This window comes from Athene cunicularia (assembly GCF_003259725.1).
Source record: "Athene cunicularia isolate RWA chromosome 17 unlocalized genomic scaffold, athCun1 chr17_part1, whole genome shotgun sequence".
Lineage (NCBI taxonomy): Eukaryota > Metazoa > Chordata > Aves > Strigiformes > Strigidae > Athene > Athene cunicularia.
Genome location: NW_020799122.1, coordinates 1082492 through 1106733, shown reverse-complemented (window position 1 = coordinate 1106733; position 24242 = coordinate 1082492). Strand labels below are relative to the sequence as shown.

Genomic DNA, 24242 nt, shown 5'->3' with positions numbered 1-24242 from the left:
AATTAAAAAAAACAACAACAAAACAACCAAACCCTGCCAGAAAATGAACCCCGATTTGCTCCGGTTCCTGCTCAGACCATCGCACCGGGAATGATTCTTAGCGTAACTTAGTCTAAAAAGAAATTTAGCGTGTTTGCTCCCCAAACCATCTGCAGTTACTGTGACGCTGGCACTGGGCTCTGCGTACAATGAAAAGACTCGGTCAACACACGCTCGGTTGTGCTCTGAGGAAAAAAAAAAAAAAACAAACCAACCTTAATTTTCATAAACTTCTCCCTATCGCTTCCTTCGCCAAACCAACTCGTTTTTAAAGCTGCGAGCGGAATTCCTCAACAAGTTTAGAAAGTGGAGGAGGAGATCGTTTACCCTCCTGGTTTGATCCAGGAATGCGAGAGAGCGTTTTTTTAAAAGTTAATAAGTATTAAAAGCCACGAGGAGCATTAAAAAGTGTATTTCAAACTCTTGCGCTTTCCGCGGCCGAGGCGCCGGGGTACAGACCCGCCAGCGGGTTAAGCATTTGCAGCCTCCACGCAGAGCAGAGGTTATTCACATGGCTGTTCGAGAAACTCCATTCATATATCTGACTACCTGGATTTGAATAGAAACCAGACAGCAATTCTTTCGTCCCAGCCACTATTCGCCCCGCTGGACAATAGAGATTTGTTAGCACACAGGCACAAGCCCTGGGACACAAAGCTGGAGGCAGCAGAGATAGGGGGGCTTCAGTGCACAGGAAATTACAGCTTTTGATGCACTGTTGGCAGGTCTGCCGGTTCAGAAAAGCAACATGACTGTGCCATGTTTAAGAGCTCCTTACTGCCATTTTTAACCACCTAGAATGTCATAAAAGCTTTATGGTCACAGTACGTAAAATCACGGAGTCCATATGGTTACTTTTCAGCTGTGGTCGCTGCCCCGTGTCTGGAAGGCAGAAGCATGATCTGGCTGGAGATTTTAAATTCACGTGGGGTGGGGGGGGAATTAAAAGAATTTTGAGGACAGAAAACCTCAAAGTGTTTATGGAAAGCAGCAATTTGTCTCTGAGGCAGCTGATGTCTAGCCTGAGATGTGGTGGTGGTATAATGGACTTCATTTTAATGGTGGCTGTAAGGGGGTGAGGCTGGGCAGCTGATTCCATCATAAAAGGTTCAAGTAAATTAATGCCGTGCATCTCCTGTATCAGTTTGTCTAAGGAGGACATTCTTCAGTTGTGTCAACTTGGCAAATAGCAAAAATAAATAAGAAAAACAAACCCAAGATGTTCAGTGTCTGGTACCTCCCATTTCCCCTACTTTCCCCCCAGTCTAGAGTTAAAATGAGAACTCCTCAGAGACTGGGCTTTAATCCGCTGATTGGAGCCAATGAGCAGAAATTATCAAGATCAGAAAACCAACCAGCGGGTTTTATTAGATGAAAAGCCTGCCCCTCACTGTGCACGGCCCCTCGGCTGAGGGGCGGAAGTCGGTTCAAGCTTCACCCGAAGAGCAGGACGGTTTGGCCTGTTCCCCCTCATTTTCCATAGATCTTACCTCCCCTACCAACTTAGCACCAGGTGAAATACCCAGCCCAACTGGATATTTAGACTCCCAAAATTTGCCCAGGGGTACAGCGCTAGGAGAGCAGCCAGGAGTGTCTCTACATGGGAGTAGGGCCACAGGCACAGCAGGAATGACTTAGCCCTCTTCTTCACCCAGGAAAAACCACGAAACGGAGTGAAATGTGTGTTTTTGTTACGAACTGCAGAGATACAAAGTATGATAAAATACAGAAAACAAAGGCAGGGCTGTTTGTGGCTTTTAAGAGGTTTTTTTATCCATGCTATCCTTGTGACCTCAGAGAAAGGGGAAGAATTTTAGGGTGAGGAAAAAGGGTCCATCTTGGAAGGCACCTGGGAGACACCCGGGCAGACTCGTGCTGATGCTCTGCCCTGGCCTGTTAGGCAGGCAGTGGACTTGCTTCCATTGCTCCTTTGAGCAACACAGGGCAAAAACCGACTGGATGACTAAAACAACGGAGTTTTTGAAAGTTAAATCCTCTCTAAGGTGCTACTTGTAAGATTAAGAAAATATGCCTGTATGTGAGGGACCAGCTTGTGATTTACAGTTGCTGTTTCAGAACATGAGAAGTACAAATGTGAATGTAAATACTTTTCATAGGAGTCAGTTTTGTCTGAAAAAATTATATAATTTCCTTGAATTCTATTCCTGTTGTAGTACAATGGCTTGGGTGTATGACTTCTCAGTAAAACCTAGGTGATAAGAATCAGGCTAGATTACAATCAAGCTACTTTGATTTAATTTTTTTTTTTTTTTCTCTTCGTGCTGGTACTTAAAAACCCAGAAGGACCTACCTAAATTAAGCATTTAAACAGCAAAATTAAAAATATTTTTAATAAAGGTTAAGGATATTGATGGCTTTGCCTACAAAGAACTTTTAGATTAAATACCATGTTATTCTTAAAATACAGCAACCTCTTCTGTTACCTGTAAGACTGCTAATACTTGGTATTCATCTGTAGGCTGATTTTAAAACCCACCCCTTAAAAGTGCTGCCTAAAAAAAAAATATGCTGGTAAATTAAATTCTGCCCTTGCAACTGGGTCTCAGAGTTTGAATACCTGTTAAGCGTATCACTTTGAATGGAAAACAGACCATTAGAGGTTGGCAAAAAGATCTTCTGCCTAATCAAAACAGCCATAAAAGGAATGCCTGGGCATAACCCACCCCCGTAAACCTGCAGACTCAGCTTGGACCTGGGAATAATCCCCTCACGCACATGAGAAAAGGATGCTGGTGGCTGTTCTCGGGTGGTCAGACTTTTTAAACTGCACGTAGAAATAACGGATAATTCAAAAGTCAGTTGTCCCAACTCCGGTTACGGCTATTCCAATAGAAAGTCTATAAAGACTCACAAAAAGGAAGAAACCTGTTAACCACTAACAAACAGACTTGGAAGTTGCAGCTGATGCAGAAGACCAGTGTGTATATAATCTGACTATTCGTTAATATATAGCATTGCATTACAGGGTTAGTTGCCAATAAAAACGCATCAGGTATGCTGAAATCTAGCAGTGCACTTGGCAATTTAACAACAAAAAAAAAAGTGGAATCCTAAGAATTTCATTTTATCTTAATAATAGCAAGCAGATGCTGTAATCATTTCAAAACCACAGTATTGATTAATATCACTCAAAAGTTTCAAACATCAAAAACCCAGAAGACAACAACTGGGTATTTCTGTGTTAAGGACAACATGAAAGCACGGGGGTTTTCATAACAAGCAGCACAGACAGACAGACTGATGACATCACCTTTTTAAATGCATTTCAGTCGTTCTTACTTTCCCTGTACGGCCTGAAAATAGTTCGGACCGTCCGCAGCTGTCCTGAACCAGAATACAAAGAACGAACGTAACCACCGTGAACGAGCACTGCACAGAACCGCACGTTTTGAGTGCCCTGAAGTGCTGCATCTCAATACCAAACCCCTTCTGCGTTCACACTAGTTGTGCCACCTAACACACGCGTGTGCGAGCGACCGCTGCGACGGGCTGGAGCAGAGGCGTTCTGCCGCCGGGCACCAGCTCCCTTTCAGTCTCACCTGCCTCCCACTTGCACGCAGTTTGGTTTTGCAACGCCAGGTTACTCAGAGCTGCGGTTAACGCGCGTCTGACACGAAGGCCAGACTGTCTGAGGTGAGATGCCAAAACGCGATTAAGGGCAGGAGAGCGCTGAAGCGGAGGGGCAGGGAGCGGCGTGCGGGGCACCGGCGTGTCCCCACGGGGCTCCTCCGCAGCACAGCTCACACCCCATCACCTGCGTGTTCCCAGGGCGGCGCAGTGAGCCTCGGGAGCGTCGTGGTCCTGTCTTGTCAAATGCAGGGACATTGAAACAGCGTTGGGGAGGTCCAGCAAACCATAGATTGTCACTCCGAAACATGCCTGTGGTACGTTTACTGATTCTTAATTTGGTAACCTAAATCACTTTATAGTTGTCTTGAAAAGTATCTTGTCACGCGAGCATTCGGGGCTTTACTGCTCGGTTTCTTTGGGGCTAACTGGCAAACCATCCATTTACTCGAGCACATCCGCACACACCCGTCTTCCCTCACGTGCCCGTAGTGCCTTCTGTAAACAACGCCGCAGCCCGAGGCTGATGTCACGAACAAAAAGGATGGGTCTGGTCTATACACAGAGGTGGTCAGGGTTTAACCATAGATACTGTCATCGCCAGTCTCCCCCATTCCCTTACAGTTACAGCTGCACACGTGCCAGTGCCCGGGGGTGTCAGCAGTTTCCATTTACATAATCACGGTGCCTTAAATCTGGGCACTGCTAAATCCTGTGCTTCGAGCCGACCTGACCAGGCCAAGGGAAGGCAGAGCTCTCGCCTAGCCAGATGACATTATACCTTCCCGAGAGTCTGTCAGGGCAGCGGCGTTACAAAATATGATTATACAAGGGGCATGAAAACCCTCCTCTGGAACTGGATGTTATGAATGGCTATTCATATTCAGATTTATTTCTTTAGGTGGAGCCTCAGATTCAGATTTTTTAAGATGATCAACATGTTTGCAGACAAGGCGCACATGACAAATACAGATTCTGGTTATAAAACAGAATGCGTTCAAGTTTGCCGTGTATTTTTCTCTGCTAAAGATTTAAATATCATGTGGCTTTAGCTTTCTTTCTGTTCACTGAATATCAAGGTCAATTAGGAATGATGTCTGGCTAGTACTCTCAGAGCAGATTAGACAGTTGCATCAAAAACTAGGACCATGTATAGGTCATCTGTTACTGTGACCTAGATTTCTGAGAATCTGTTCAATTTGTTTTATTGAAAGTGTGGTACTCTCTCAATTCTGTTTCTCATAGCAAACCTCTCTATAATAGCAGAAAATAGCTTTATTAGATACTTACAGACATTGCTTACTACTTCTGCTAAGACACAAAGAAAATCAAATCCATGCAGCAGACCTGTGCCTGTCATCCATTTAATTTTAAAATAACTTAAGGTTCTGAAAGGCTTATGCCTTATAATCTAAAGCATTTGGTCCACATGCCAAATACTAAGCAATCTGAAATACATAATAGCTTAGCTTCAGCTTTGTTTGCCCTATTTAATTCATTTTTTGCCTTCAGTAGCCAGTGGATAGATGCAATATTTCTGCAGTCTGCTTTGGGAATGAAGAACATACTGAAATACTTGTGCAAAGCGAGGCTATTTTGTTTGTATCATCCGGACAAGCGTCGTGGTGCCCTCGAAGGATGGGTGGTTTGGACTGCTCAGCCTGAGAGCAGAACCAGACTCCCCTCCCAAACCCCCGGTGTTCACTCACCGAGTATAAAGATTCTGCTCTCTGAATTTTGACGCTGTTGGAGTATATCCACCTATGCTTTCTGGGTTGTCGTTCTGAAACCACATAAAAGCAGATAATCCATTTGCAACATTTTATGGCAAATTTCCTCTCCTCTTAATTGTTCCGGTTAGAAAGCAATTACTGAAACATAGATCATGCAAACACACCAGTTTGTTGGTGTAAGTATTTGGGAGAGGGAAGGGGAGGTGTGTCTTCAAATATTAGAAAATATTTTCTAAACACCAATGAGTTCAGTGTAAAAGGAAAACTAAAAAAATAATGAATCCGTTGCGGAATCTGCAACCCAAAGATCAGCATGCCAACCAGATTTTAGAATTACCATCATCATCAGTCTCTGCGGCTTACATAGCTGTGAGACCTGAGGTACAAAACACATCTAGAACAGTTGTGCTCTCATCACACCCCAGTAGAAAAGATAGGTAATACGATCAAACAGCAGTAGAAAGGGCACAGAAAAAGGAAAATGTGCCAATAGATTGAGATCTCCAGTACGTTACTACCTCATAAATTGTCCTTCGTGAATCGGTTCCAGTTTTTTCAAAAAATTCTAAAGCCAGTTCCACCAAGCCATCTGAATTTTTTACTACTTTCATATTCAAAACTTTTATGTGCATCTCACAGCACACTGGGACCAATTTATTTAGTAGGCAAGATAAAACCCAGCAATATTTGGGTGACGTTATCCAAAGATCATTCTTCTAAATGAACATAAGTACATTTTCTCCTTTTTGTTTCACATGATGGCTTCATTTAAATAGGCTAAATGTATAATTCAGAATAGAATGGCCGAGTCCTGCTCACCTGGGGGTCATATCCACATCCATCCAATATTTAAAAGCACACAAAAGCAAAGAAATTAAATATATAAGAGGGGGGAAGTCTTTCTTCCAACAGAATATTTGCCTGGTAACCAGATATGAGACTAGATTAGATACTAGGAAGGATTTCTGTGCAGAAGGGGCTGTTGGGCGTTGGAATGGGCTGCCCAGGGCAGGGGGGAGTCCCCGGGATCCCTGGAGGGGTTGAAGAGTCGGGCTGAGCCAGCGCTGAGGGATCTGGGGGAGTTGGGAACAGTCAGTGTTGGGTAACTGGTTGGACTGGAGGAGCTTCAAGGTCTTTTCCAACCCAGACGATTCTGTGATCTGAGCATGAACCTTTTTCCCCCCAAAAAATCATAGTTATTCTACAAGGGTCTTTGAAGATACTTCTATCTTATAGTTGAACACCTGAAGAACAGTTACAAAGGTGCTGCTGTCTGGCCGAGCAGCATACACCAGCAGTCAAAAGAAAAGCATCACAGGCGTGGCTGAAGTTCTCTAAAGTCAATGCTCTGTGTGTGCACGCTGTAGTTTAGATCATTTGTAAACAAGGCTGAATGAATTCAGTGTGAAAACGTGAACAAACAGCAGTGAAACGTGGCAGAAATTCATCGTCTGCATGGATTAGACCACGTGCAGGATGTAATCGCGTTTTTTCCCCGACAGCAAGGAGCGCTGTACGTTAAGGCCTCACGGTACCTGCTGTGACTAAACAGCAGAGACCAAACCCAGAAAGTGGGAAGCCAGGACCTTGCAAAAGTTCAGTGAGATCAGGGCACTTGTTCCGTGCGTAGCACCGTTCAGCTCAGCCGTACTTCTGAGAGAATAACGCGCTTCCAGCTGAGCCAGACCTTGGCAGGTGATGATAAATCTCCCAACGGCTGGGAGCAGGAGAGTGGGGAAGATGACAGGATGGATCTTCACCTGTCTTTTTCCTGCTCATTACAATGACATTGTAATGTCATTTTCTCTGCTTCAGTTATTTACAGTTATTGGAAGTAAAAATCTTTACTGTACTGACTGTGTCGTGAAATGGAGTCTTACAAGATGGCAGCATAAAACTGACCCGGAGGTGCCGTGCTGCAAAACTGAAAAATAGTGAGATTTGAGAGGTGGTTTTTTAGAGAACTCCGAATCTTGAAGCCTGTCAGATGAGAATTGCTGAGTTATAAAGCTAAGAAACAGAAACTAATTATCTTCAAAGGGAAAGTTATCAATGAATCGGGAGGAGACATTATGATTATGAAAAGCAAATCCTTCATTTGATCCCTCTCCATCCTTACTGCTTCCCAAGCAGAGAACCTAAGCTTTATCCAGCTAGAATTGCTAGCATTCCAAACAGTGAGTCAAATAGAAAAGTCCCCATTAGTCCCCCTCCATAGGAGGACAAAAAAAAAAAAAAAAATCAGTATTTTTATATTGTCGCATGTGGTCAGGGTGTGACCAGGGGCACGCTGCGGCAGTTGACATGGGGGTCGTGTCACTGGTCTGGGGCTGCGGGAAGCACCTGTGAAAGGTCCTGCTGGGGGACGGGGACCTTCCCTGCTGTCGCAGGGCTCGGGGTTTAGTAGGGTCTGTAAAGATCAAGCCATAGAAAAGAAACAAACCCCGGACATTTCTCTCGTGATTACTTTGCAAGATATTTTCCCCCCGTTTGTCAGCTGCACACGTGGGTTCTGGGCATTTCTGCAGCATCTCACATTGAAAAATTAAAGTGATTCCCTGTAGAACACAGGGACCGGGGCAGGCATTCGGGATGAGCCCACACAACACAGGCTTTGCAGCGCGCACGGGCTCATCAAAAACAAAGGAGACCTTAATCCCAAAACCCAGGATTCTCTTTAACGTTATCGTCTCCAGCCTCATTATACATTTCAGGAACAGTAACGAGGGAATCTCAGCTTGACTGTTGAGACTAATAGGAGAACAGAAGGCATTTTCTGCCCTCCCTACCCTGAAAGAGACTGGCCAAGTCCAACTAGTTCCAAGCTCAGAGCAAAAAGGCAATTCTCTGCAACAGAAGAACTAATTTTTGCAGAGACTGTCGTACTGATGACTCTGCCAGCAATTTCTAAAATGCTAAAAGGCAGAAAATAATCTCAGTAACGGAATCATCTGCAGTTAGGATCATTTCCCTCCTTCCCGAAACTGAGGCACAGGAACTATGCCTAAACTCACAGCTAATGGGAAATGGTTTTGATCTTCACAGAGACGGGGTTGCCAGCCAAGTAGAGCAGTCGGCATAGGAGTATCTTCTGAAGCAGTACTTACCCTAAATTCACCACCATAATTAATATAACGCGTCCTAGGTCTAGAGCAACACAGTGTTTCAGCGATGAAGAATTGTTAGCATGTTTAATATACCAAAGGAGACAACGTTATTTATATCTCCAGAAGCTGCTTACCCAGCATTAGATATGTCAGGGCATAGTACAACTGCAGGAATTCATCAGGAGGACACCTGAGATTCCTCTCTATTAAAAATGATGGATCTAATATAGACAATAATCTTCTTGGCAACGAATGTTATCTTAAAAGATGGGGGATAAGAGTTCACAGGGAAGCTGTGCAAATTCATGAAAAAGAAAAATGCACTCATGGTTACTGAAGGCACAGAAGCCTGTCTCCAGAAGTCTGTGTGTGTGTGTTGAAAAATGTCTGGAAGACAGGAGACGATTAGTAGGAAATATGCAAGTTTCTCCTCCTTGTATCCTTTTCTAAACATCCATTAGCCACTGTTTTGATTTTATCTTAGAGACAGAAGTGCTTTATTGATTGCAGCCAACAGCTACAATTCAATTGTCGTCCCAAACATCAAGGCAGTTTTTTCCCAACAAAGACAATTTCTGAAGTTATGTGAGATGAAGATACACTATTATTAAGACATCCTGGGCTGAAGTCGTTTTTGTTCCATGTACGCTGCAGGTACAAATAGCTCATAAATGCAGCTTGCTCCAAAAGACACCCCTACTGGGTCTGTTCAGAAAAACACCCCGCACAGCACCCTCGGGGTGCTGGAAAGCTGTCACTGTCCTCAAGAAGCTCCTTATCTCCTCCCCAGTGTGCCTGGGTGAAATTGTACTTAGTCCTTTGGAAAATCTGGTGAAGAGACAGGCGGGTCTTGCGACACTGTGCGTCTGATCCCTTCACCTTACACAAAAACAACTTTGGAGACAGGATAGCGAGCTGGAGTCTAATCCAGTATGATCAGTCCTGTGTAAGTAGGTCAGTGAGGAAGCTCCTGACCATGGTAATGTCTTCCAGCCCCAGCCGCCCTTCTCACCACAAGCAGATTTGACAGCTACTTCCTTTAGCAACTACGGGGAGATGGAGGGATCGATTCCGAGAGCTTGAGTGTTTGTTCTAAAAAGGTGAAGCACATTTTGTTTAAAAAAATACAACTATTTCACTATTTCAGTGGCTTGGAGAGAGTTGGGTAAAGTGCTTAAAAAAATAGAGGGCATCTGATTACTCAGCCTGGGATGTCAGATTGCAAGAACATCCAGACTAGCTTATTCATAAATGCCTTATTTTAAAATACTACCATGTTTGGCAAAAAGAATAAAAACCAAAATAATTTCCCTTTTCTGCTAAAGTCACTTGCTAAGACGTAGTCCAGTATTTTCCAAGGAGGGTCTAATACGATTTGTTTTGTTGCAAAATCACTTTCCTGTAGTTCAAAAAAACCTTTCCACTCGTCCATATGCTCTTGAAACAAAAGTTGACACATCCAGTTTCTGAAGAGCGAGCTAAACCATTTCTCCCCGCTAACACCCATCTTCAAGGTCCCGTTTCCCCCCTACAAAGCCAGACCCCTTCCCAAGCCCACGGCAGTGTCGCTGTGCTCTAACTGGCTCCTTTGCGCGTGTAAAGATTGTAACCGACAGGACAAAAACTCCCCAACCTTCGCTGGTTTGCTTCCGAGAACTTGATTCTCCTGGTGCCAGTCTTTCCGATGATGTAATTGCTCTCCGCTCATCTTTTCAGAAGCCTCCAGCTCAGTGATGTCCTTAGGGCAGCCTGTACCAGAACTGGACAAAGTATCATCTCAGCGGTTTCAGGAGAACTAAATGCAGATGTAGCAGCCTCGATTCCTATGCACTATTTCATTGTTTGCACAGTAGTAAAAGTCAGATTGTGCACACACATGCAGTTAATTATCTACTATGGCAAGCACTGCTTCACACAGTGGAGCCCTTTATGTTCACACATGGTCTATATTCCTTGTTCCCAAACATGTAACTTTGACTGTACCAAAGCATTCATTTATGCTTGATTTATCTAGAGCTCCAAATTTATGTCACTTTTCCATCTAAACCCCAAAAGGTGCTAACATCTGATACTGTGCTTCTCCCAGGCCAGTAACAGCAATGTTTCAGGACGTGGCAAACAGTCACTCTAAGACTGTGCCAACTTGATCAAGTTCCCACTCAGAATTGCATTGAGACCTACCCGTTTGTCATTTTTTAATCCTTTTAACATTTGCCACAGCAAATTTGTATCATACCAGTTTAAGTTGTCATATGGTATTAAGTCAAACGCCTTAGAAAAGTCTAGGGTATGTTGCATCCACAAGCAGGCTTGTCGACTCAAAACGAGATCAAAATAACTTGATAAGTCCTCCATAAATCACTGGAAACTGGTATTAACAGCATTTCTCTCAGGTCCCAGGAGAGCTCTGCATTTATTTTCTCTAGGATCACCATCACAGCACTATATGGAAGAGACTGGTACCTTTGTTCCCCGATTCCATGTATTCCCAAGACTCGTCAAGTAGTAGTCCAAGGAGCTTTTGGCCAGTTAAAAAAAAAATAATAATCTGCAGTGCTAACTGTAGAAGACTGATGAATCTGAAGTGTTTAGCCATGGCATTGCTACTTAAACGCTCACCCAAATTTCAGTGAAACAACAATAACTAAAAATACATCCTCTTGTCTCCCTCTTGCCTCATCAAGGTGCATTTGCATGGTTACACTGCTGAAGTCATTTACGTCTAAGAAGAAAACACATTTTTATAGTACAGTTGAAGCTTGTTACAGGACAAAGTAAACATGCTTACACATGGCATTTCCATGGATGCTTCGAGGCTGGCGCTCGGACCGTGTGCTGTGTGCTGGGCACAACCTTAGCCCCGATTTCCATACGCCGGGGCTGCGCGCCTCCCTCTTAAGTCACAGCTATAGCTCGGGGGGTGGAAGGGGAAGCGTGGCTCTTTTACTACCAGATGCATGTATTAAATTCATTTAGTGACACTTCAGGGCAGTGCCGTTAGGATTCCTGCCCTGCTATAAATAAAAGCCTTCTTGTGAGGAACTAACAGAATGATTGAATTAGGGTCTAGGAATTGTTCAGGCACCATAAATACATAAAGCACCAGAAACATCCACAAAATTAACTAAATCCTGTGCCCATACCTCAATTAACAGGTTAACCTTTCTCTTCCAGGGTTTGTATGCATATTTTGAGGAAACCATTTTCTTCATATAGAAACCAATCCTCTCCACTGTAAGTTGAAAGAAAACCTCATGTGCTCTGAATCTACAATATTTTCACTGTAAAGTTCTGCTTCAGCAATCCACTGCCTCCCCAGTTCCCGTCATTCCACTGATGACCCCACGGGGATTCCAGTGTATGAGGTGTTCCTCGTACAGTGCTAACAGAGTTGGGCTTTCCCATGTCCCATGGTTGACTGCCTTGAGCATCTCGGGAAGGTGTCGGGTCCTCTTAATGCTTTTTCCACGACAGAAAAATAATAATTAGGCAATTACAATAGAAGTGGCATCTATCAGCTACAGGCTGGTTACAGTGCTTCCTAGGCAAAAAAAGTCCAAGAGGAAGGTATGTTAAAGATTCAGTGCAGATAGTAACTTCTGGGGTGTCAGACCAAGCTAAACAAGCCACAGAATAACAACCTCAACCAGTTCCACCATACTAACACACACAAAAAAAAAAGAATTAAATTTCTTGTACTGTTGGCTCGGGCAACAGTCATTCAGTCCAGGCTTTTCTAACTGCCCTCTGCTCACCCAGCTCAAAGCTGTCGCGGGTGCTTTGCTCCCCACTGTCGAGGCTTCCGTTAAGCATCAAGACACTTCAGTAGCGAGCCAAAAGGGAAGAAAACAGATGAAAAAATACATGACCTGCTTTGTGATAAACACAGGCAACAATAAGAGAAAGTGCTAGGAGTATGTGGAAGAGAAATCCTGTCTCCGTGCTCGGAGCACTCTCAGCTTTCAGACGGCTCCTGCTCTGACGGGGCAGGCGATCCTCTCCAAGTCTCCTTACACTGCGTAGCTGTATACACATGGAGGTGCATACAGCACCCCCCCCCCAGAGAGAGAAGGGACTTGGAGAGGGAAAAGAGAGCGTGGATTCTGTATGCAGTTCTAGGGGTAAAGCTTCCAACAACAGAACGGTTGTGAAGATTTCACCTTTGTCCTGAGCCCTGTATATAGTGGCCAGTTAAACCGTTCCAGAGAATTATTTTCTAATTTCAGAATCTGTCCAAAAATCTAGCTGGTGGAGAGCTTTGAATTTTGCAGGAGGGAAGGAACGTGCAGACAGGATATAAAAATAACATGTACAGTTTGTTTTTAACATTCTAAAAATTCAAGCTCTCAAATGATGAAGTGAGAAGATGAAAGTTACCAAGTTGAAGGTCAGTGGCGGTACAAAAGGAGGAAGTAGTAGTGACCTGCGGGGAAAAAGCCTTTCTCACAGTGTAGTTTAAATATAAACACACTGGTTTGGGTCGTTAAAACCAAAATTCCATGCTTGACTTGAACTTAGTTTCCTTGATTTATGTTATACCTACGACTTGTCGTTACCCCTCACACTGGGACGCTCATGGGGCTTAACACCCAAGGTTGGGCATTGATTGTTATTAATTCAAATTTTCTTTGTTCTTTTCACCAGCTCCTACTTGAAAAAGATGGCAAGGAAAAGGTGAGACTAATTTTCAGATAATTCTTTTGATTTTCTGTATCAGTCGGTGTTTAATGATACCATTACTATCGGTCCATCAGCAGAGACTACAAACTGTATTCTGGGAGCAAGCTCATCTCTCAGACAGCTTACTCACTACAGTAGATTGTTTCAAGGACTTCATTAGACAATACACTTACTGTTAAGTTACGTGTATCAGCTTGGAATATTCAGAGACACTTAACAGTCCCTATGACAAGAGAAAAATACTCTGAATTAAAAGCAAGTCTCTAGGATTTAAGTGATAAATTATCGCCACTAACTCTAGCCTTCACTCACAGCAAAGTTATTTCAGATAGAGCAGCTGATTTCATTTTTAACAAGCTAGCTGCAAATAATTCCTCTCCCTCAAACCATGTAAGCCAGGTGGAAAAAGTGGAGATAATTAGACAGATGCAATAGAGAGATTTAAAAAGTACAGATCCCTTTTTCCACTTTTCAGGGTAAAGACAATGCAGTTCATTTATTCTAACCAGTACGTTCTTCAGCAGACGGTCACGTATTCAGTTTGAAACCCGCAATTAAGCTGTTCCAGTAACGTCCTAGATCACACTAAAGATGACCCGAGGCTCAGGACTCCTCGTGCAGTGGCTCACTGGGAGCAGGGTTTCCCACACCCTGCACTCCAGGAAGAAGTCCCACGCTAAATGCCTCTGTCACCTGCCCAGGTACAAACTCACTGGTGGTTCAGCGATGCCCCTTCCTGCTTTCAGCTGCCACAGACAACTCTGGAAGATTTTCCTGCGAGTTTCTTGCAGCGCGTAGGGCCACGACATCTCAGCAGCGCTGAGTATCAGACAAATAAGCAAGGAGAGGGAAGAAACCGTTGGGTAAGGCGTTTATTCTGCTGCCTGCCCACCCGACAGAGAGGCTGGGAGCATCCCCCCGGCTGCAGCCGATACAAGAAAGGTTCTAGGGCCGAGTTAATGCAGTTGGAGTCGGGCAACTGAGGCAGCATCATGGCCAGCCCCCATCCTGCTCGCCAGCAGCTCTGCCCTGCGAGATGTTCCTGGCACTGAAGGGTCACCCGAGTCCCGCTGAGGATCTGTGTGCCTTAAAGCAGCAGCACAGAGAAAGCCGCTAAACACCCACGGTCAGGAAGAGAGGGGAGAGGAGCTGCAGAAACACAGACTTTACGTACCCCGGTAAGAAGCAGATCTCTCCTGCTCTCGCTTTCATTGGTTTGCAGTTACGGGCGCCCCACACACTATTTTTTTGTCTTTTTAAAGTGAACTTTATCAAGAAATCTGAAACATTCTGAACACCCCTAGCGTAGCTATTTTGAATGTGCATGTCCGCAGGAGGAAAGGCTTTTTCAACGGCAATTCATACTCAAAGCTCTTGTAAGAAACACCAAGTCAACTTCGCATCCATAACTGTAGTGTTACACTTCTGCAATTCATTAGTCCTCATGGTTCCATTCCGTAATTAAAATACTTGCAGTTTAAGACTTTACAATAAAGAATGTGCAGTCCTCAGCAGTGTTTCCACTGCTAGTCTATGGAAAACATATGCATGGAAAATATGTACAGTGCATGTATACAGCCATCTTTGGATAGCTTCAGTGAACATTCAACGCTGTCGGTGAGTTTGAGAACTAGAAAAACCATCGACCGTTGACTGTACCTTGAGGTTTATCACAAACCCTCTGTTAAATGGAAAGCTTGAACCTTCCTAGTTTTTCACATATGGTTGCCATTAACAGGTCATGATTTACAGATTATATTAAGAGCTACAGAGGTTGAGTTTTTCCAGTTCTACTTTCTCCAAAAATGAATTGGTGTATAAGAAATGTTTGTTTTCTCTTTAAAAAAAAAAATTTAAAACTTTATACTCGAGTAGAATTTCTGCAGAACAAAGCATCTGAGAGTAATGGAAGGTTTTGTATGGGCAGCGCAAAAGCAGTAACGTATCCACACCATATGGTCTACTTGGAAACAAATCTGAGCATGGTGTATGTTCAAAATAGCAGAATACAGATCAGGAGGGAAACCTCATTTCCATTTGGGCTGGCAACTTGAGCTTCGCTGGAAAAAGCTTTGGAATGTCAGTTCATTTGCTCACAGGAACCTGCGCTCGATTTCAGCAGCTGCTCACCGGGAACGCTGGCCGAGGACCGGATCCCTCCCAGCAAGGTCCAGCTGCTCCCGCGACTCACGCTGTCGCATCCCAACTAGGCAAGCAAGAAAACATCCTTCCTTTCAAAGGAACGGGAAGCCAGACGCCCAGGCACCTCAGCAATATCTACACGGCCCCCTTCCTATCCCACCTGGGCGATGAGATGCTCTAACAGCACGTGCCTTGACAAGGCTGCAGGCAGTGGTTTTGCCCCCACAGGGACTGCAGAACCCATAAAATAAGAGAAGACTCAAAGCACGTGCCAGGGAAGGCTGTCTCGAGCTGCTCTAGAAGAAGAGATCGTGTACAATTTTACTTCTGTAGACAGTCACAGATGGGCAGCACTTAATGGATACCTGTCTCAGGAGCAAGAGAAAGCACAGGCTCTTAGAAGTTAATGCTGTTCCCTTCAAGCGTATGACCTCATGGTATTAAAATACCAAACCATGTCAGTAGAAGGTGGTTCAGCTGGTCGTTCCCTCCCCATCAGAGCCTTCCCACCGTAACGCAGGTCTGACCACAGCCAAGAAGCAGACTCAGGGAGGACATAAATGCTTTTGAGCAGGATGTCTTTCATACTGGTGTAATGTGAATACTTCTGGGATGAGGCCCAGCCCTGAGTTAGAGGATGATGTGCTGCTTGAGAATTTTTGGAAAATAATTTAAATGCAAGAATAGGGAAGATTCAGTGAACGCGTCGTTTTCAAGTCCTTGGGGTACACAGAGTCAAGAACCATATAAACTACAAAACAGATACAGCAGATTCTTGTGGTCAGGAATAAATGGAATAATCAAGTAAAACAAAATCACCTTTACCAAAAAAAGGCAGCTTATATCTTATTTTTAATGTAGTTTCTAAATTGAAGAATTTTTTTTCTACTACTCTCCCCATGAAAGTGTACTTTCTAGAAGTCACCAAGATTTTAAGAAGCCCTGAAGTAATTCTCTGTCCTGAGGTCAAGACGACTGCAATACTGATGTCCCAGGTGAGAACACGGTAACGGCGGCGTGGTCCGGAGGGCCAGCACTGCCCACCTTTAGTGTCTAATGGCTGCAATCAACATTCATTGCTGTCGGTGGGTTTTCATTTCTATCAACTCACTGATCAATGAATGCAAACTGCGGACCAGCTAGCTAAGAGACTGTGCACTCACAGAGGTTTTTGCTGAAGCAGCACTGTATTCAAGTTCTGCTTGCCAGTACCCCTGTAAAGCAGGTCCGTGGCTCTGCCGTTATCTCACCAAAAAAGTTCAGGACATGTCACCCAGCTCCTTCATGAGCATGGGTGCTCGTTGCCACCCGACAGCCACCCTGAAGATTAACATCCTACAGAGCAGTACATTCGAGATAGAATAAGTAATCCTTGTAGAAGAGCAGACGTTATAACAGGACACAAACAGCTTGAAGCATTGCAGGCACCTCCTTTTGTAAGAACAAGCTCCTCTTCAATTTGATATTCAGATTGAGAGCTTCTACAGCCGTGCAAGAACAATCCTGCCTCCCAGACAGTGCAGTGCGTTGGGCCCCCACAAATCCACGAACCCTGTCTGTCTGCCAGGCAGGGGGTGGTGGTCTAAATACAAGAAAATCACAATCCATCCTCAGCGTAGCCTGAATGAGTCCTCCCAGGCATTTATCAGCTTCAAGAAAAGGTGCTCCCGTGTTGCATAAAGCCTGATCAACAACGCATTTCTGTACAGGTCTGTACTTAATGAAGCACATCAAAAACAGTATCTTGCACTGGGTATATGTTTGCTGTGAAGTGTTTTTTTTTTTTTAAAGATTTGGCATGTGCCAACTCAGTAACTTGCAATTTTTCTCATTTACACTACAAATGTGAACATGTGCATGACTTCCACCACAGCTTTACAGCACGAAGGAAGGTTTAACTTGAATTCTGTACTCGGAGCACCAATAACGCTTTTTTGACACCTCTCCTCCTCCTAACCCTGAAAACCAGCCTCTAGCGCACAGCAAAAGGGATCTGCAAAGGCAGTGCACCAGAACAGTTTCTCCATGCCTACAAACCACACTCCTGTCAGAGGTTGTACTCCACAAGCACCTCCAGCCAGGTGATCTCCATCCCAGTATTTTCAACCTTCACCTTTAGAGCTGAAGGAGTACTGTGAGTTGCTGCTGTGGCAGCTCTTGTTCCTGAAATTAAAGCCAAGACAGGCCCAGAAGAAATGCAACGAGAGGCTGCACTCCTGTACTGACAGCTGTTCACCTGGTCGCTAGCCCTAGCCACACTTCACATTTCAGCCACCCACCAAATTCATTCCTCGTGTGTAAGCGACAGCGATGGAGCCACCTCCGTGGACAGTCCATTACAGCCCTCCACAGCACCCCCAGAACAGCAAAGCCAGCCCACCACTGCTGAACAAGAACCCTCCCGGCATGGGAAGGGGCCGTGTTTCTGAGGACAGCGGGAGAAACCAACAGCCTCTTTCTGATCCTCTTCTCCCAGATTCCCGGCATCTCTGTTCCCAAGCCACCCTGTGCTGATGACACACGCTCCTGAAGGACTTCACACCACGCTGGACTCTGCGGCGTGGTCCTTCTCCCTAGAAACCCCTCCTGCCCCACTCCGCTTCCCTCCTTCAGCCCTGGGATCTGCCAGTGCTCCGGGCACGGGGCGGCTGGCAGAGCTGCCCCTCAGCTGAAGGGGAATGGGCAGAGCAGACCCAGGGAGCTAATCGAAAGGAGAGCACTGCACAGTGGAGGCAAGCTCAAGGAAGCCCAAGTTAGTTCCAGCCAGCTATGCACACTGGAAGGCATTGAGTCCTACTGCTTTATTTTAAATACTGAAGCAGAGTTATTTTTCCCAGACACCAGAGAAGTTTTTAGATAACTGACGGTCATCTTATTTAGCCCAGGTTGAATACAAGCACTAGAAGCGTGATGTAACTCACTGCATGGGGATTTTTAAAGGGGTAGAAGGGGGCAGAGCAGCTGACCAACTACATTTTAATAGAGGTGACACCTAAGTAGATAGTGAAAGTAGAGATTTACCAAAGGACTATCAGTAAAGTGTAAACCTACAGCTTTACCTGGTGATAGGAAATGAAGCCTCCTCCCGAGCGAGACAAGCTGTGGACCAGCACTGGGTCCTGTCAGGTGATCAGTGAGAGATGACAGAAGAATTACTTGTGGGGCTTTGGGTTGCCAGGGATAAGAGTGGGAGGGGGCAAAGCAGAAAACTTCCAGTGATTTAAGATGCTGCAGAGTACGCTCTTCATTGCTGTGGTGGGCAGGACAGCCTTCAATTACAGTGGGAAAGGTTGAGGTGAGAAGAGCTCTGTGCAGGAGAAGTGCAGTGACAGGGCTGGAGCTGACTGCCATGGGCAGGCAGGGAGGGACCCTCCTGCCCCGTGGGTGTCCAGGGAGGATCAGGCATGTCTGTCCTATGGACAGACATAATCCTTCCTGCCTTGAGAGAGACAGAAGAACCACCTCTTGAGCTGTCCTGCATGTATTTAATCGTTTCCATGACATACCTGTGCTCTGATACAGCAGTCAGACCACAGCACAGTAAAGCACGAGGCCCCTGCCAGGCCATGGCTGAGCAGGGAAAGCAGAGGCTGTTTCCCTCAGCAGAGGTATCGCAGTCAGTGCCCTGGGCAGCAAAGGGTCCAAGCGCTTTTCTTACACCTTATATTTTTATGCTGATAGCCCACAATAACTGTCTAAGCTTGCTGTACAGTTCTAGTCAGAACAACTTACTAATGACTTCTAAACTCCAGTGAATATTCAGAATAAACCCCTGTTTGCTTGTTCTGCTAAAATTTGTTTGATTTCATACAGGAACAGCTTCATTGAGTTCAACAGTTACAAGCTAAACAGACTGAGCTCTGTAAAACCGGGGCTTTGGAGAAAACCTCCCCTCTCCCCCAGTCAGAGGGGGGGCTCTGTTCAGTCCCTTCAGTCACCCCCACAACAAGCATTTCCACCAAGACCCTGGGTAAGCATGGTCGTTTGATACAGAGAATAAAAGCAAACAGCCTGAAAGCACACCTGCCAAATTGTTTAAGCATTATCAAAACTAGACAAATGACTCATTTCTGATGCAGTTTGACATTTTGCCTTTGAAATTTCAAAATTTTTCAGCATTGGAAGACTCATTCAAAAGTGAGACTGCGCAGTTTGGATTTTTTCCAGTAGCATCTTACATGATGTACTAGAAGGCACTTGTGTATTATTTTAAAGAGACATTTCAGCTTACTGGTTTTCCCCTTATACAGCTGTATGAAAATACAAAAGAAAATACAAAATACTAAAGTTCTGACAGAGATGTTCATCTTTACTACAAGGAAATGTGAAAATAATTCACTGCCATTACTCTGAAGACGTTTCAGACAGGAAAAACTACAGTAGAGGAGCCATGCCCCTATTTACTAACACACAACAAGCAAAAGGTTTAATTAAGCAGACACTCCACAGATCAAAATGCTCCAGATGCACAAATAAGTCTTAAGAATTCAGTTTTCTACTCTGTTGTGAAAAATCCTTATATTTTTTGCTTTAAGCCTGTTTGGTAATGAGACAGCAAGGGAAAAATGTTACTGGAAGGAGGACAGGTTAGCAGACATGTTCAGAATTTTTCGAAATCCATGCTTAGAAAGTTTTAGATGTTTCTGGCACCAGCTGTTCGCTCCCTACCACAGATCACCACCCCACAGAACCGCCTGCCCCGGACCTCGGCCAAGCCGAACACCTCGGGATGACGCTGAGCACTGGCACAGTTAGTGCTGCCACCACAGAAGTCAGACAGTTGGGGCTGGAGGGGTCCGAGAGCCCCTGCAGGAGTTGCCAGGGCTCGTCCATCCATAGCCGAGGCCCCTTCGGGACGTCGCCCATCCATCCGCCCGGGGGGACCCCGGCAGCCCGCCAGCGTGCCCTCACCCCGGCTGCTGCAGCTCGGCCTGCCCACCAGCACTGACGGGTCGATCAAAAGACAGGAAGACATCAAAAGAACTCCAGGAGCTCGGTTTATTTAGTTTATCAAAAGTTTATGTAAATATCTTCATAGGGAACAGAAGTTTGACAAGCATTTTTCAGCGTAGCAAAAGATTACAGACATGAAAGCTGTAGCTAGACAAATTCAGACTAGCAATAATATACAATTGTTTAAGGGGAAGAGAGGGTCATTCAGTTCATGTTAGACAGCCTGGCTTTTAGTATTTGGCAGATACATTGTGATATGAGAATACTATGGAAAATTCAGTTTTGTTTTAGTACTTTTTTTGCGGCATTCAGGCCTCTTATGCATTAATCTGAGCTATGTCAGTCTACAAAGGTTCAACAGAATATTAGACAATATATCTTCTTAAGCTATACATGTGTCTAAGCAGCAGCTTCGATTATTCTACATATACGTGTGAAATTGTTTCCATGTAAAAGTGATCAACCACATGAAAACCTAGCTAGATGCCTACAAGTGTGCTTTATTAATCAACAGGCAAATAGCTACTTAACTACACACGTGTTTACAACTCAGAGCCTACTATACATTCACTCCACATGACTGTTCTCATTTATAAAGGAAGGAACCATATATTCCCACTGTAGAGGAACCACAGTTCTCCAAAGTTCTCCAGTAAAAGTAAGTGCAAGTCCATCAGCACAATGACATACGTGCAAAGGACAGTGTCCGACTCTGGCAACCTTTTAGCAGTTCTGAACATCTGAGCATTATTTTAAAACGAGCTGTCAGCAGTCTTGTTGCATTTGAAAATCTGGAAACTTTCCCCAAAAATGACATGAAACTTTGCTTTAAATGAGAAATTTGAACAGAGCTCATCCCTCTTACGAGCACAGTTGTTTTGAATTTATGCCTGTAACTTCCCTAAGTCTGACAAGGGGTTGTTGCCATCTAGTGGAATAGAATCGACAAAATGCATGTGGTCCTTGGACATAGCGAATACCACTAGATGGAGTATTAAAGAATTCTGAATTCATATTTTAGGTGTCCAGCAACTCAGATTTTCAGAGTCTCAAAAAGTTACAGGCCCAGAATTACAGTGAAATTGAAGAGGATTTCACCAACTGCTTTCACCTCCATCAGCAATTCCAGGCTATAAATTTCCCAAGTATAATACTGAAACACTTAAGATATATGTCGGCATAATTAACCAGCACCTCAGGTGTTTCTACCACTAACATAGAGGCATCTACTTCAGAGTTTTCACTGATACATCTCTGGCAGCAAAAGATCTTAACGCAGCCTACATTCTCCTGGTGTCAAAAGGCACAGACCTGGTCTGTGCTCCTTTTGTGAGAAAGAGCTGATCAGCTATCAGATCCAGGAATCCCACCTCCATGAGTGTTAGCTCTAAAACTCTGAGAAGTCTCTACCATGAAGCATGAATTCATATCTTTGGGTTATCTCAGAACGAGAAATCCCACCTCATCGTGTGGCAAGAAAAGGGGTACTTACTGCCCATGGAGTTCATAGGAAGGACAGGAGAGGAGGAACTCATCTGCTCCACATCTGTAGCTAATGGGAAAGTGAAAATGAGAAAGTTGTGATGTGCATGTTACCAAGAAGTCCTTAATTTTGAAAACTTTAATTTACATTTAAATTGAACATTCATATCTTTGACCACCTGAGGAAGCTGCTTTGAGAAGCAGTTAACTTTTAACAGTGTCATCCTTCCCTCTTTTAAGTTATTTCTCATACACATTATCTGCAGATCTGCTTATCTAAGCAATCATATTGGTAACCTGTAACTTGCAGTGGTTTGAGAATATCAATGCAGAACAATCTCCAGCACTTCTGAATTATGTCAGCTTTAAACTGTACACAGTATCATATAACTGTGGAATGAAGGGACACGATGATCTCCCATCTGTGTCAGCGCACCTCCAAAACATTCCTGCCTGGGCAGCAATCTCTTCCAAAGGCATGCAGAATGCTAGCAGTTGTTCTGGAGCAGTACCAGAAACAAGTCGTCTTTAAATACAAAACACTGAAAGCTTTATCTTCTAACAGCTGAAAGAAGAAACAGAACTACCTTCCCGTGTTTCACCAGTGAAAAGCCCCAAAGCCAGAACATGATCCAAACCCTCTGCATTTTGGGAGGGGGCCACCTCACTGGGACCCAAACCAGCAACAAACTCTTTTCCTGTAACTGGGTCAGTTCTAACCAAAGATTAGGTGAAGCAGATAAATTCTTTGGGGCTTGATCTTTCTCAAAAACCCACATTCGCTCTGAGCACATCACCACAAACACCCAAGTCAAACAAATCGGTCTCCATCACCACATTTTGATGCTAGTATATCCCACATAATTATATAGTCTATAATTCTCGTTTAGCTTTAAGACCCAATAAAGGCATACTACATGTTGACACTCCTAACCAAAGAACCAGTCCCAGAAGCATAACTTCAGCCCACAGCCAGGGTTTGCCCTCAGTCCAAATCCTGCGTTTCACATTCTTACAATTCCCATTTACTCGGCAGCCAGCAGTTCCCTGAAGACCACTGTTTACAATGAAAAGTGCAAAGTTCTGCTCTAATTAGGCAAACCACAAACAAATGTAAACACTTCAGCAGACCGTTTGTACAGAATGTGAAGAGCAGACACAGCACCAGGCTTTGCCAAGCTTTCCTGCCACACCTAGCAAGAGTTTTGCTTAGAAGCCCACTCAGTGTTGCTGCACAGAGCCAGCAGCTTTAGCGTAACATGCCAAATACCAGCCTCAGTCGCCAACAGCAGCACACACAATGGTGGGTTTATTCAGAAATGCCCTGGGTTATTTCTGTCCTATTCTCCATTGAATTATCCAGACATTTACTGCCTAGAACATGTAAACATTCATTTATAATCTCACTTGGCTTTTCCTTGCAGATCTTGCACCAGTGCTCAGAAAGCTGCATGCGACCTGCTAGACTGCAGCTTTTGCCGCAGCTAAATTCTGGAGGGCACGTCACAGGTCTCTGCTGTGTTTTGAGAAAAAAATGGATTGTGCATCTTCCCATTTTCCACCTTAATACTACAGTCTCCCTGATGCAAGAGCTGCTAACCCTCTGAAAGAGCTAGCAGGTCAGACACTATATGCATTTTTATAAGTAAAAAAGATCCTTCATGTGCAGTATAGCAGTTTCTGATACCTGGAAAGGTTCTGTATTTTCTCCAGTTAAAGCTACATATGCTTTCACACACAGCCAGAGTAACCCAAAAAGTGCAGCGCTGAGGCCACTCTTATTCTTCTGGTAAGTGGTAAGATCCAGCCTGTGTAAATACCAGTATTGAGCACAACTCAGCTTTCAGAAAGGTTGAAGTAACAGATTAGCAGATGGTCATTTAAAGGTTACCTGCTGCTCTCTGGCAAAAAGAGGTCAGCTGCTCGAGAAGCCAGCCAGATGGCAAGGAGCAGGCTCCGAGCGGCCAGCAGCAGCCTCCACCACTTGAGAAGCCATTGTGTGAGTAACAGTCACTTCGGGTAGTAAGCTACACCTGCAAACATCTGGAATAGTTTATCAAGTATCATTCAAAAAGCAACCAAACGACACATGTGCCTTACGAAGAGAAATTTCTGAGCAGTAAGCATTTAGAGAGAGTGTGTAATATTTTTATTTTTTTTTTTTAAGTCCTGTAGTTTTAGAGAGTTCACTGTACTGCCAGTTAAAGGCTGTAGACAGAAGTGTAACAGCATTTCCTAGCTATACTTGGAAAGGGTAACTTCAGGCTTGAAATGACACTTTAATTACTATTTCTAGTACATTCACCAAGGCTAACAACATTGTGGTCACAGCTGTCCAGCTGCTCCAGTTTGAAGTTACTAGAATTGCCTCAATGTCCTGCCAAGTGCTGCTGGAAACCAAGCGGCGCCGCACCCAGCAGCTGGCCAGGAGCTCGCAGGCGGTGGGAACGTGGGACACGCAGGTCCGCGGTATCACACCACCAGTAACACCCCGACATTCCCATCCCTGTGCTGCTGG

At 44.5% G+C, this 24242-nt stretch overlaps 1 protein-coding gene across 2 annotated transcripts in view; it reads right to left on the bottom strand.

Moving 5' to 3' along the window:
* NR6A1 (nuclear receptor subfamily 6 group A member 1) overlaps positions 1-21789 on the bottom strand; it is a 68373-nt gene extending 46584 nt beyond the window's left edge. For both annotated transcript variants that reach the window (XM_026860613.1, XM_026860614.1), the window contains exon 1: positions 21735-21789. In XM_026860613.1, coding sequence (XP_026716414.1) covers positions 21735-21777 — 43 coding nt within the window. In that variant the 5' untranslated portion in view covers positions 21778-21789. The remainder of the gene's footprint in view (positions 1-21734) is intronic.
* Positions 21790-24242: the final 2453 nt, after the last annotated feature.